This window comes from Callithrix jacchus, chromosome 22, assembly GCF_049354715.1.
Source record: "Callithrix jacchus isolate 240 chromosome 22, calJac240_pri, whole genome shotgun sequence".
Taxonomy (NCBI): domain Eukaryota; kingdom Metazoa; phylum Chordata; class Mammalia; order Primates; family Cebidae; genus Callithrix; species Callithrix jacchus.
In genome coordinates, this window is record NC_133523.1 from 13396466 (window position 1) to 13410882 (window position 14417).

Genomic DNA, 14417 nt, shown 5'->3' on the forward strand with positions numbered 1-14417 from the left:
GGGCTGTCCTGTGTGCATTGTTTAGGATGTTTAGCAGCATTCCTGACCTCCACCCACAAGATGGCAGTAGTACCCCCAACCCCAGTTATGACAATCAAACATTTCCCCTGACATTGCTAACTATCCCTTGGTGGGAACACAATTGCTCCTGATAAGGACCACTCTGGGCTGAGTGCAGTGGCTCACACCTGTAATCCCAGCACTTTGTGAGGCTGAGGCGAGTGGATCATGAGGTCAGGAGATCGAGACCATCCTGGCTAACACGGTGAAACCCTGTCTATACTAAAATACAAAAAATTAGCCGGCCATGGTGGTGTGCGCCTGTAGTCCCAGCTACTCGGGAGGCTGAAGTGGGAGAATTGCTTGAACCTGGGAGGTGGAGGTTGCAGTGAGCCGAGATCACCCTGCCACTATACTTTAGCCTGGGCCACAGAGTGAGGCTCCTTCTCAAAAAACAAAACAAAGAAACCATTTGGATATGCCATAAACATCTATACCTACACAAAAATAAATACATAGCAATAACCAACAATGAGTGCTTATACCCATTATATAAACACAATGAAACTCTCCTGAGTAATGTTTTTTATTTTTATTTTTGAGATGGAGTCTTGCTCTGTCGCCCAGGCTGGAGTCCAAAGGCATGGTCTCAGCTCACCGCAACCTCTGCCTCCTGGGGTCAAGTGATTCTCCAGCCTCAGCCTCCCAAGTAGCTGGGATTACAGGTGCCTGCAGCCATGCTTGGCTAATTTTTATATTTTTTAGTAGAGACGGGGTTTCACCATGTTGGCCAGGCTGGTCTTGAACACCTGACCTCAGGTGATCCGCCTGCCTCGGCCTCCCAAAGTTCTGGGATTACAGATGTGAGCCACCATGTCCAGGGTCAGGTTCAATTCTAGAGCCAGCGTGCAGTCCAAATGATCCCCAACCACCCCTTAGTAAGGGAATATCTTGAAGGACACACTCCTGTTCAGCCGCAGACAAAGTGGTTTGGATTTAGTAGCCATGTGAACTAAAACCATATATATCTTTAAAAGCTGGATGCTGATATGCCTCAAAAACTGAGATAAACTGCAAGAAGAGTACATATAAGTCCGTTCGGTATGCTCATTCAGATGTGTACATGTACTGAGAAGAGCTGCCCACGGTTTTCTTTGGCTATGCAGGTGAGCTACAGTTGTTTGTAATGAAATAGAGGAATGGATGAATAGAAGGTTCAATATGTAATAGAGCAAATATTGCCCAAGGTTAGTGACAGCATCTAGGTGATTGGTGTATATGTGCTCACTGTATAATTCTTTAAACTCTTTTGGATGTTTGAAAGAGTTCATAGTTAATGTTGGAAAAATTGGCTTATTATGAAATTTCATGGCAGAACTTAAAACATATTAATATGGAGACTACACCAGCACATGGAAATGTGCTTAAGAATTTGACCAGATGTGGTGGCTCGTGCCTGTAATCCCAGCACTTTGGGAGGCTGAGTTTCAGTTTGGGAATGAGGTCAGGAGTTTGAGACCAGCCTGACCAACATGATGAAACCTGATCTCTACTAAAAAAACAAAACAAAACAAAAATTAGCTGGGCATGGTGGCAGGCACCTGTAATCCCAGCTACTTTGGAGGCTGAGGCAGGAGAACTGCTTGAACCCAGGAGGTTGGAGGTTTTGGTGAGCCAAGATCGTTCCACTGCACTTCAGCCTGGGTGACAGAGCAAGACTCCATCTTAAAAAAAAAAAAAAAGAATTCCTGTTGTGGTCAGGTGCAGTGGGTGGCTCATGCCTGTAATACCAATATTTTGGGAGGCCAAGGAGGGAGGATTCCATTTGAGCCCAGGAGCTGGAGACCAGCCTGGGCAATGTAGTGAGATCCTTGTCTTAAATTGATTGACTGATTGATTGATCGAGATAGAGTCTCGCTCTGTCACCCAAACTGGAGTGCAGTGGTGTGATCTTGGCTCACTGCAACCTCCACCTCCTGGGTTCAAGCAATTCTCCTGCCTCAGCTTCCCGAGTAGCTGGGACTACAGGTTTGTGCCATCACACAAAGCTAATTTTTGTATTTTTAGTAGAGACGGGGTTTTACCATGTTGGCCAGGCTGGTTTCAAACTCCTGACCTCAGGTGATCCGCCCGCCTCAGTCTCCCACAGTGCTGGGATTACAGATGTGAGTCAGCACATCCAGCCTTGAATTTAATAATAATAATAAAAATAATGTTGATGAAAAACACTCTGCCAGTGATGCTGTGAACCGAGTGGAGATGAGTTCTGCCTCCTGCCTCAGCCTCCTGAAGTGCTGGGATTATGGGCATGAGTCACTGTGCCTGGCCCCAGTTTCTCTTTAACAAGGCAGTTAACCTGCAGCACAGTGAAGTTCAAGATCCCATCATGCCCACTGCTGTTCCATGGTTTGAGATGTCAGTTGCAAAAACTGCAATAGCAGATGGAACAGATCTATGAGTTTGCCTTTGAGGACACCCAGTGTTACAAAGAAGGCTGTGTGATCCTGGAATGTGACCTAGTTCGGGACAGTGAGGGCTTCAAGGGGCATGTATCATCTGATAAGTCTTGAAGAAAAAGAGATAAGTCAGCCCAGCATGGTGGCTCACCCCTGTAATCCCAGCCATACAATTAGTGTTGACTAAACAATTTTTTTTTATTTGAGAGGGAGTCTTGCTCTGCCACCCAGGCTGGAGTGCAGTGGTGTGATCTCGGCTCACTGCAACCTCCGCCGTCCAGGTTCAAGGGATTCTCCTGCCTCAGCCTCTCGAGTAGTTGGGATTACAGGTGCCTCCACCACACCCAGGTAATTTTTTTTTGTATTTTTTAGTAGAGATGGGGTTTCACCATGTTGGCCAGGCTGGTCTTGAACTCCTGACCTCAAGAGATCTGCCTGCCTCAGCCTCCCAAAGTGCTGGGATTACAGGTGTGAGCCACTGTGCTGAGCCTAAACCACTGAGATTGTTGAGGTTGTTTGTTACACAGCATTAGCTATTACAAGCGGGAAAACTGAGAAAAAGCCATGATTTTTTTGGACATAGCAATTATTTTTATTCTGAAATGTGTTAACAAATGATGTATCTTATGGCCAGTAGCAATTTTTTTTTTGAGACAGTCTAGTTCTGTCGCCAGGCTGGAGTGAAGTGGCATGATCTCGGCTCACCTCAACCTTCGCCTCCCAGGTTCAAGTCATTCTCCTGCCTCAACCTCCCGAGTAGCTGGGATTACAGGCACGTGTTGCCATGCCCAGCTAATTTTTGTATTTTTAGTAGACACAGGATTTCACCATGTTGGCCAAGATTATCTCGTTCTCCTGACCTCATGATCCACCCACTTCGGCCTCCCAAAGTGTTGGGATTACAGGCGTGAGCCACTGTGCCCAGCCAACATTTTTAAAGTAGAGAAAATAGAGGGAGCGTTTATACATGGATTATAATCTCATATGGAGAACATTGACTTAAAATCCTCATTTATACTCCACTTCCAACATTTTCTCAAGTTTTAAATGACAAAGAAAGGGGTCAGTGTTTACCTGCTGGCTGAGGAGGCAGTAGACCAAGAAGATGAAGAAGCCCTGCAGGCTGTTGATGATGGTGAAGAGGTAGGCCATGACCCGGGCAGCTGGACCCACCTGTAGGAAACCCAGACACCATGTGCAGCCCAGGATGAAGAGCTGAGCTGTTGCTTTGAAAGTCAGCATCCTGGGAGGAGGAAGTCAGAGATTAGGATGTCAAAAAACGAATAATGGGCATGAAACCCCCTCTGGTTAGCTGGCCAGGCTGGTCTCAAACTCCTGACCTCAGGTGATCCACCTGCCTCTGCCTCCCAAAGTGCTGGGATTACGGGTGTGAGCCACTGTACCCGGCCTAAAGCAATGAGATTTTTGAGGTTGTTTGTTACACAGCATTAGCTGACTATTACAAGCAGGAAAACTGGGAAAAAGGCAGTGAGAACTCTGGAGCTAAGCTACCTAGGTTTAAATGGAAGCCAATACTGGCTACCTGTGTGACCCTGGGAAAGTCGCTTTACCTTCTTGCAACTCAGCTCCCTCATCTTATTTTTATTTTATTTTATTTTTGAGATGGAGTCTCGCTCTGCTGCCCAGGCTGGAGTGCAATGGTATAATCTCAACTCACTGCAACCTCTGCCTCCAGGGTTCAAGTGATTCTCCTGCCTCAGCTTCCCGAGCAGCTGGGACTATAGGCATGTGCCACCATGCCTGGCTAATTTTTGTATTTTTAGTGGAGATGGGATTTCACCATGTTGACCAGGCTGGTCTCGAACTCCTGACCTCAAGAGATCTATCCACCTCGGCCTCCCAGAATATTGGAATTACAGGATGAGCCATTGCACCTGGCCTCAGTTCCCTTATATTAATAATTGTCCTATTTCATGGGGTTGCTATAAAGATTGCATGAGACTTTAACATGGGAAAGTATGTAAGACAATGTATGGTACAAAATTAGTGCCACACATACATAAGGCATTCTAAAACCTGAGTGCTTTTTATCTCTCATTCTTATCATTTATGGATGAGGTCTGTCACCCAGGCTGGAGTGCAGTGGCGTGATCTCAGCTCACCCCAACCTCTACCTTGCTGGGTTCAAGTAATTCTCCTTGATAATTATAAAAATCTCCAAGTAATACTCAGCCTCTGGAGTAGCTGGGATTACAGATGCGTGCCACCATGTCTGACTCATTTTTGTATTTTTATTAGAAATGGGGTTTCACCATGTTGGTCAAGCTGGTCTTGAACTCCTGACCTTGTGATATACCCGCCTCAGCCTCCCAAAGTGCTGGGATTACAGGTGTCAGCCAGCACACCCGACCAAGGTACAGTTTGTATATTGTAATCCTGCTGTGCATGTGTCTGTCTGTTCTACTTAAAGTGCACAGAGAAAGCTCTGGGAAAATGTCATAGATATCATATCTCACACATCAAATAGCCTGTGAATTCTGGCTTCCTGGGAAGTGGAAGTAGCAGGAAAAGGGACAGTTAGCCACTTTCACTTTTTACTTTATACATTGCAGAAAACTATGAAAAGAATTTAACAAACTTATTGTTATGACTAAAATGAAAACAAATTATGTGCGCAAATTAAAATGGATGGTGCAACATAAAAATACTCACACCTCGAGATATTTTGAAGTGGTATTATACAAAATATATTTTAATCTGGATCCTTGTTGACCTATGACACACAATTGGAGATATACATTTAAACTGGTATGTGTACAGAGAGCATAATTTGTAATTTAAGCATGTGATTTAATATAGCTAGATTGATCTCTACTGGCTGGGGTGGACACAGCTTTGTGACATTACAAGATTAATTTTTAGGGTTTCTATAGAATTTAAGCTTTTTAGTAACTGTCGGATTAGCAACTCTGAATTGGTTGTTTTTGACAAAAAAACGTACTCCTGTTTGCATCTTGTGTTGTGTAGCAGAAATGAACGTTTTCCTCCATTTTCATCTTCCTTTTGGTGTTAGATCTCTTCCTCTCTGAGTTTTTACGAATGAGGCAATTTATTAACCCAGCATGGTTTGTTCTAATGCTTCTTGTTGGCAGCTGCCACCTGTCCGGCGATTCTGTCCAGATCTCTCTGTCCCTGAGATGTCAGTTTGCGGCCCCCATCTTGGTCCTTTTCCACCATTTTCAGTCCCTCCAGGGCTTGGAGGACCCGGCGGGCCACCCTCTTGGAGCCTCAGCTGAAGTGGCTGGGCATGACGCCATTTCTCTAACGTACCCCATAGATGTTGGTCATGGAGCCAACCCCAGCGCCACCCCAGAGGTACAGGTGCCATGCTGTGGCAGCAGCTCGCGTGTAGAACCAGTTCTCATTGTAGGTAGCAAGTTCTTTGTGCTTGGCCAGCTTGGCGGTGTCCACCCATTCAGGGACTTTCAGCTTCCCGGACTTTTTGAGAAAGGCTGCTAGAGCTCTGAGAACTCCTGCTGCTTCACGTCTTTTACAGTAACTCCAGGCATTGTGTGGCCTCCCTGCTGCCAGCCAGGGAAAAGGGCCTCTCTGAGTTTTAAAACAAGGCACATGGTCACTTGGTTAGAGACTACCTTTCCCAGCTTCCCTTGCAGCTGGGTGTGACCATGTGACCAAGATCAGCCAATGGGATATGAGCAAATGTAGCATGTGCAGCTTCTATATTACCTCCTTCCCATGGATGGGATATTGACCAGGACAATATCCTTCTAGAGGATGGTGGAGCAACAAAGTAGAAAGAACCTGAGACCACGGATCACTGTGTGGAGCAGAGATTCTTTATTAGCCCTGTACTGCCCACTTCTGGGTTGCAACATGCGAGTGAAATAAACTTGTATTTTATTCCTTATTTTTTTGAGATCTTTTTTATCACAGCAATTTAGCTTGTAGTCTAGCTAATACATGTTCTCATTAATTGTGACAGTGGAAGATTACGGTGGTCTTGCTAGTCCTGGGAGCATGGCTTTTGAGTGTATGTGTGTGTGGATATGCAGGAGGGATTGGTAGAAAGGGATTAGGAAGTACCATTTGCCACATCCTACCTTGTGTTCTGGATGGTTGACACTTCACTGTTGAGGGAGGAAAGTTTTCTTTTCAAAATCCAAAACACCAAGAGAAAAAATACTAAATTCACCTGCAGGAGCAACAGAAACAAGGCAAAATGCAAGTGAAAATAATGTATGATGTCCACTTTAAACTGCACGCAAGAGTCCTACCTCCCTGTACATGGGATTGAAGTGGTAGCAGGTGCAAAATCAAACCACACAACGGTGGAAATGCAAGCCCCTTGTACCCAGAACTTCTCTTGGTTCTCCTTCGTTTGGGAACATCAAAGGCACATACTCACAGAGAAAATGGCACAGACTGGGCCAAGGAAACCCCAGATGAATCCCTGGTCCAGGTGGAGCCAGCACCTATGAACAATGGGAAAAGAGACACAAAGAGAGATCAGAGAAAGTGCATGACACGAACACAAAGAGACTCTTTTCCTACCAGAGAATTGTTTCCAATTTGTCCCAAAAGTCAGCTGATGACAATCAACTTTTTTTTTTTTTTTTTGGGACAGGGTCTTGCTCTGTTGCCCAGGCTGGTGTGTAGTGGCTCAATCTCGGCTCACTGCAACCTCTGCCTCCTGGGATCAAGTGATTCTCCTGCCTCAATCTCCTGAGTCGCTGGGATTACAGATGTGCACCGCAACACCTGGCTAATTTTTGTATTTTTAGTAGAGATCAGGTTTTGCCATGTTAGGCAGGCTGGTCTTAAACTCCAGACCTCACTGTGATCTGCCCCCCTTGGCCTCCCAAAGTGCTTGCATTACAGGCATGAGCCACCGTGCCCGGCCAACAATCAGCACTGATTACACATTTTGACTGCAACTTTGATCCATACATCATGCATTACCGTCCTGTTAAGCATTTTACGAGCACAGTCCTTTTGAATTTTCACACTAGCACTGTGAGGTTGGGACAATGAGGACAACTATTATTCTAATCTCACTAATGAGGGGAATGAGACTTGAGAGCTCAAATTGCAGGAAGAATAAAGCTGGGACCTAACTCTCATGATCCGAGAGATTAAAATAGACACTCCTATATCCACTAAGATAAATTCTAAGGTTAAGGAAACCAAATTACAGGTGGGTCAAGGATTCGGGACACACTGAACCCTTGTGGCTGGCACAGCAAATTTTCTTTTCTTCCTTCCCTCCCTCCCTCCCTCCTTCTTCCTTCCTTCCCTCCTTCCTTCCTTTCTCTCTTCTTCCTTTTCCCAAGTTTCACACTTGATGCCCAAGCTGGAGTACAATGGTGTGATCTCGGCTCACCGCAACCTCCGCCTCAAGCGATTTTCCTGCCTCATCCTCCTGAGTAGCTGGGACTACAGGTGTGCACCACCACGTTCAGCTAATTAAACAATTTTTTTCATAGAGATGGGGTTTTGCTATGTTTCCCAGGCTGGTTTTGAACTCCTGGGCTCAAACAATTCTTCCTCCTTGGCTTCCTAAAGTGCTGGGGTTACTGGCATGAACCACCAAGCCTGGTCTTCCACCTTATTTTAATGCTAAAATCTTGCCCCAAAGTAAACATGGGATGTATGTTATATGTACATATATATTTTTATCCATTGTGCATGCACTCTGCTCCCGTCTTAAACAGGTACAGTTCTTCCTCGAAACCTACAGAATGCATATGACTCTATTGTGTAATATGGATCTAGTGAGGCATAAAACCTAACCTGTCCTTTCCCTTCTCAAAGAGAGAGCACCTTTGGCTCATGCTAGAGACTTTGTCTTTTTGGTTTGCAAGCCAATGTTGCCAATAAAGCTCTCCTCCCTTCCTTCCTTTTTCTTTCCTTTCCCTTCCTTCCTTCCTTCCTTCCTTCCTTCCTTCCTTCCTTCCTTCCTTCCTTCCTTCCTTCCTTCCTCCTTCCTTCCTTCCTTCCTTCCTTCCTTCCTTCCTTCCTTCCTTCCTTCCTTCCTTCCTTCCTTCTTCTTTCTTTCTTTCTTTCTTTCTTTCTTTCTTTCTTTCTTTCTCTCTCTCTCTCTCTCTCTCTCTCTCTCTTTTTTTTTTTTTGACCATTTCACTCTGTCACCCAGGCTGGGGTGCACTGGTACAATCACAGCTCACTGCAACTTCTGCCTCCCAGGTTCAAGTGATTCTCCTGCTTCAGCTTCCTGAGTAGCTGGGATTACAGGTGCCCACACCACCATGCCTGGCTAAAGTTTGTATTTTTAATAGAGTTGGGCTTTCACCATGTTGGCTAGGCTGGTCCCGAACTCCTGACATTCTCCCCCTATGGCCTCCCAAAGTCTGGGATTACAGGCATGAGTCATCACACCCAGCCTTAAAGCTCTTCTTTCTATTATATATTCATCTTGATGGTCTTTTGAGCAACACCCAAAGCCCTCTCCTTCTGAAGCCATCCCTATAAACTTTATAAAAGTAATCAGAGAAGAAGGAAATGGGAGAAATGAAGATAGACCAAGCTTTCAGCTTGCTCTCTGAACTGCTTCCTCCTAGCTGTTTGCTGCCTATTATCCTAGAATCACACAGATCCTGGACAACAGTTTCCGTTTACTGCTCTATAGGTAACAACTTAAATATTATAAAACATTAAGGTTCAACCTGGCATGGAGGCTAATGCCTGTAATCCCAGCACTTTGGAATGCCGAGGCTGGTGGATCACCTGAGGTCAGGAGTTTGAGACCAGCCTGGCCAACATGGCGAAATGCTGTCTCTACTAAAAATACAGAATTAGCCAGGTGTGGAGGCACATGCCTGTAATTCCAGCTACTCGGGAGGCTGAGGCAGGAGAATTGCTTGAACCTGGGAGGCGGAGGTTGCTGTCAGCCGAGATCGTGCCATTGCACTCCATCCCGGACAAGAAGAGCAAAACTCTGTTTTGAAAAAAACCATTAAGATTCAGCCAGACATGGTGGCTCATGCCTGTAATCCCAGCACTTTGGGAGGCTGAGGTGGGTGGATCACCTGAGGTCAGGAGTTCCAGACCAGCCTGGAAAACAAGGTGACATCCAATCTCTACTGAAAACACAAAAATTAGCTGGGTGTGATGGCGGGCACCTGTAGTCCAAGCTACTTGGGAGGCTGAGGTAGGAGAGTCGCTTGAACCCGGGAGGAGGTGGAGGCTTCAGTGAGCTGAGACTGTGGTACCATTGCACCCCAGCCTGGGCAACAAGAACGAAACTGTCTCAAAACAACAACAAACCCTACAAAAAATTAAGTTTCCCTTGAGATGGTCTTTCAGGTCCTGCGTACCAGTGAAACTACTGGCTTCAGCTGCTCTGAGGAGGAGCACCTGTTCTGCAGGAGGAGCTGAGCCACCAAAGAAGGCAGTTTCTGCCTCCCGACAATTTCATTCACTGTACCACGAACAATGACCCAAATTTTCCAGCCTCCCCACCCTCCATGATCCCCTTAAAAGCCTTAGTCCAGAACTCCTTGGGGAGATTGATTTGAGTCTTCTCCCATCTCCTCGCTGGTGCCCTGAGATTATTAAGCTCTTTTTCTTTTTTTTTTTTTTTGAGACAGGGTCTTGATCTGTCACCCAGGCTGGAATGTAGTGGCCTGAGCATAGCTCACTGCAGCCTTGAACTCTTGGGCTCAAGCAATCCTTCCGTCTCAGCTTCCTGAGTAGCTGGGACTACAGGTGTATAATATAACCACACCTGGCAATTTTTGAAAAAAAACTTTTAGTAGACACAGATCTTGCTGTGTTGCCCAGGATGGTCTTGAACTTGTGAACTCAAGTGATCCTCCTGTCTGGGCCTCCCAAAATGCTGGGATTACAGGTGTAAGCCACTGTGTTCAGCTGATTTTTATTTTTATTTTTGTAGAGTTGAGGGTCTTGCTATATTGCCCAGGCTGGTCTTGAACTTCTGGCCTCAAGTGATCCTCCCACCTTGGCCTCACAAAGTGTTGGGATTACAGGTGTGAGCCACCACACCTGGCCTCATTAAGCTCTTTCTCTGCTGCAAACCCTGCTGTCTTGGGGGATTGATATGTTACTGTGCAGTGGGCATATGACCCTGTTGGTTGTATAACACTTCCAGACTTTGCAAACTCTTACCACTGTCTCACCCTGCCTTGCTGGGAAAGAGGTTAGAACTGTTATAAAGTGGACATAGAGTGCATTGGTTATGTATATTTCCACCATCATCATGAATGTTGCCCTCAAAAGCTTTCTTAGGAAACTGTCCATGACACAGGGTGGGATTCAGGCTCACCGATCAGTGGTTCCGTAAAGGTGAGGCCTGGAGGCTGCAGAAATGGCCACAATCACAGCGGGAATGCCATAGCCAACTGGGAACATGACCCACTTCATGAGTCTGTTGATGCTTGAGTAGTTGACCACTGTCAGGTTCCGTGCAGTGAGGAAGAGGTGCAGGCTCTCCAGCAGCATCCAGGTGAAGGCGGCCAGGTAGAGATAATGCAAGGCACCGGCGATGATGGCACACAGCACCTGGGGGAGGAGAAAGGGATGCCTGAAGGTGTTGTCAGGGTGGAGTTTGGCCCTAGGACCTCTGCTTGACATTGGCTTTGGGTTCATAGCAGCTGACATCAGACCAACGGCATTAAAAGTCAACGGGAACTGGACGCAGTGGCCCATGTTTCTAATCTCAGCACTTTGGGAGGCTGAGGTGGGAGGATTGCTTGAGCCCAGGAGTTTGAGACCAGCCTGGGCAACTTAGTGAGATCCCATCTCAATTATATTTAAAAAAAGGCTACCATTGGCCACCTGGGCACCCTTTGACCTGCCCTTGGGACTGAAAGTGTGGCAGAATGTGCCACCTTTACCTATGCCACTTTGCACTAGGTCACCAGAGCTCATTCCTCCTTTTTAATCACTCAAAGACTTCGTATGCTTTCAGCAATGTCTCCTTTCCTCCTCCACTTCCCCCAACCTCAGGCAACCTCCACTCTACGCTCTACTCCTACTATACTGCATGGTGACCATAGTTAATAATAATATGTTGTGAATTTCAAACTTGCTAAAAGAGTGGATTTTATTTATTTATTTTTGAGAGGGAGTTTCACTCTTGTTGCCCAGGCTGTCTGGAGTGCAATGGCATGATCCCGGCTCACTGAAACCTCTACCCTCTGGATTCAAGTGGTTCTCCTGCCTCAGCCTCCCGGGTAGCTGGAATTACAGGCATGCACCACCAGGCCAGCTAATTTTGTATTTACAGTAGAGAGGGGGTTTCTCCATGTTGGTTAGGCTGGTCTCGAACTCCAGACCTCAGGTGATCCGCCTGCCTCGGCCTCCCAAAATGCTGAGATTACAGGTGTGAGCCACTGAGCCTGGCCAACAGTGGATTTTATTTTATTTGAGACAGGATCTCACTCTGTAACCCAGGCTGGAGTCACCAGGGACAATCATAGCTCACTGCAGCCTCAAACTCCCAGGCTCAAATGATCCTCCCACCTCAGCCTCCCGAGTAGTTGGGACCACAAGCATGTGCCACCCCACCCACTAATTTTCCTAGAGATGGGCTCTCACTGTGTTGCCCAGGCCAGTCTCCAAGTCCTGGGCTGAAGTCATCCTCCTGCCTCGGACTCCTAAAGTGCTGGGATCACAAGCATGCACCGTCACCCCCAGGCCTAAAAGAGTGAATTTTGAATGTTTTCACCAGAAAGAAATGATAAGATGGAAGTGATAGATATATTCATTATCCTGGATTGATCATTTCTCAATGTGTACCTCAATGGAAACTTCACATTGTACCCCATAATTTTATACAATTACTATTTTTCAATGAAAAATAAAATTTAGGAAGAAAGTTACACTTTAGCGTAAGAGATTATGATTAAGATTCTCTTTTTGAGACAGGGTCTTGCTCTGTCACCCAGGCTGGAGTGTGGTGGTTGCCATCATAGCTGACTGCAGCCTCGAACTCCTGGGTTCAAGCAGTCTTCCTGCCTCAGCCCTGAGCAGCTGGGACTACAGACATGCACCACTGTGCCCAGCTAATTTTGTTATTTTTTGTTTTTTGAAGAGACAAGGTCTCACTATGTTGCCCAGGTTGGCCTCGAACCCTTGGCCTCAAGTGATCTTTCTGCCATTGCCTCCCAATGTGTTAGAATTACAGATGTGAGCCACTGTGCCTGGCCCAGGGGATTATTTTAAACTGAAGGCAGTTGAGAAGAAGCCTATAAAAAAAAAAGAAAAGCTCTCTGCCCTTCCACTGCTTGCTTAAAAGGAGGACATATGTTTATATACTTGTCTTTTTTTTTTTTTAGAGACGGGGTCTCGCTATGTTGCCCAGGCTGGAGTGCAGTGGCTATTCACAGGTGTGATCCCACTACTGATCAGCACAGGAGTTTTGACCTGCTCCGCTTCTGACCTGGGCTGGTTTACCCCTCCTTAGGAAACCTGGTGGTCCCCCGCTCCTGGGAGGTACCATAATGATGCCGAACTTAGTGCGGACACCCCATCAGCATAGTGCACTACAGCCCAGAACTCCTGGGCTCAAGCGGTCCTCCCACCTCAGCCTCCCGAGTAGCTGGGACTACAGGCACACACCACCACATGTGGCTATATACTTGTCTTTTTTTGGGAGTGAGAACACTTAAAATCTACTCTGTTAGCAACTTTTCAATATACACTCCATTGTGATTCACTATAGTCATCATGATGTGCAATAGTTCTCTTGAATTTATTCTTCCTGTCTAACTGAAATTTGGTATCCTTTGACCAACATCTCCCGAAACCCTTCCCCATTGTCTTAGTCTCTGCTAACAACCAATCTCCTCTTGGATTTTGTGATTTTGGCTATTTTAGATTCCACACATAAAGTGAGATCATGCAGTATGTGTCTTTCTGTGCCTTGCTAATTTCACCCAGCATAACATCCTCCAGGTTCATCCATGTTATCACAAATGGCAGAATTTCCTTCTTTTTCTAAAGGCTGAGTAGTATTCCAGGACATTAAGGCATTCCTCCCACCTATTCTCTTCCTTCTACCCTCCTACCCCTGCTATGGAGAGGACAAAAGTTGATCACCAATACAACTTTATTTTTTGAGATGGAGTTCTGCTCTTGTCACCCAGGCTGGAGCGCAATTGCACAATTTCGGCTCACTGCAGCCTCTGCCTCCCAGGTTCAAGCAATTCTCCTGCCTCAGCCTTCTGAGTAGCTGGGATTACAGGCACTCACCACTGTGCCTAGCTAACTTTTAGTATTTTTAGTAGAGATGGGGTTTTGGATGTTGACCAGGCTGGTCTCAAACTCCTGGCCTCGGGTGATCTGTCTGCCTCAGCCTCCCAAAGTGCTAGGATTACAGGCATGAGCCACTGCACCCAGCCACCAAGACAACTTTAGATCCTCATTGGCCTGGAGTCAATGCTGGAGGAATCTACATAACCAATGAAATGGTTTGGCTCTGTGTCCCCACCCAAATCTCATCTTGAATTGTATTCCCACAATTCCCATGTGTTGTGGGAGGGACCGGTGGGAGATAATTTGGATCATGGGGGCAGTTCCCCCATACTGTTCTTGTGGTAGGGAGTAAGTCTCACGAGATCTGATGGTTTGATCAGGGGTTTCTGCTTTTGCATCTTCCTCATTTTTTCTCTTGCTGCCGCCATGTAAGAAGTGCTTTTCACCTCCTGCCATGATTCTGAGGCCTCCCCAGCCATGTGGAACTGCAAGTCCAACTAAGCCTCTTTTTCTTCCCAGTCTCAGGTATGTCTTTATTAGCAGCTTGAACATGGACTAATACAACCAATGATACTAATAAGCCTTTATCTATCACTCATTTTCCAGATATTTGATTTCCACACTTTGCTGCCCCTAGAGACCCAAGGTCTTTTTCCCTTCTCCAAAAATATATAATTCTTTGTCAAAAATGCTGTTGTTCTAAACTACCTCTTTGAGAATACCTCATTCCCTGGGTATCTCCCATGT

General features: G+C 46.1%; 1 protein-coding gene and 1 pseudogene across 1 annotated transcript in view; both read right to left on the minus strand.

Moving 5' to 3' along the window:
- The window catches only part of ADGRE3 (adhesion G protein-coupled receptor E3), a 57769-nt gene that overhangs the window by 7174 nt on the left and 36178 nt on the right, over positions 1–14417 (minus strand). Inside the window, exons 11-14 of the mRNA XM_035285271.3 lie at positions 10738–10973; positions 6844–6910; positions 6539–6630; positions 3531–3699 (exon numbers count right to left, since the gene is read on the minus strand). Coding sequence (XP_035141162.3) covers positions 3531–3699; positions 6539–6630; positions 6844–6910; positions 10738–10973 — 564 coding nt within the window. The remainder of the gene's footprint in view (positions 1–3530; positions 3700–6538; positions 6631–6843; positions 6911–10737; positions 10974–14417) is intronic.
- Positions 5508–6108, minus strand: LOC108589541 (small ribosomal subunit protein eS19 pseudogene; annotated as a pseudogene).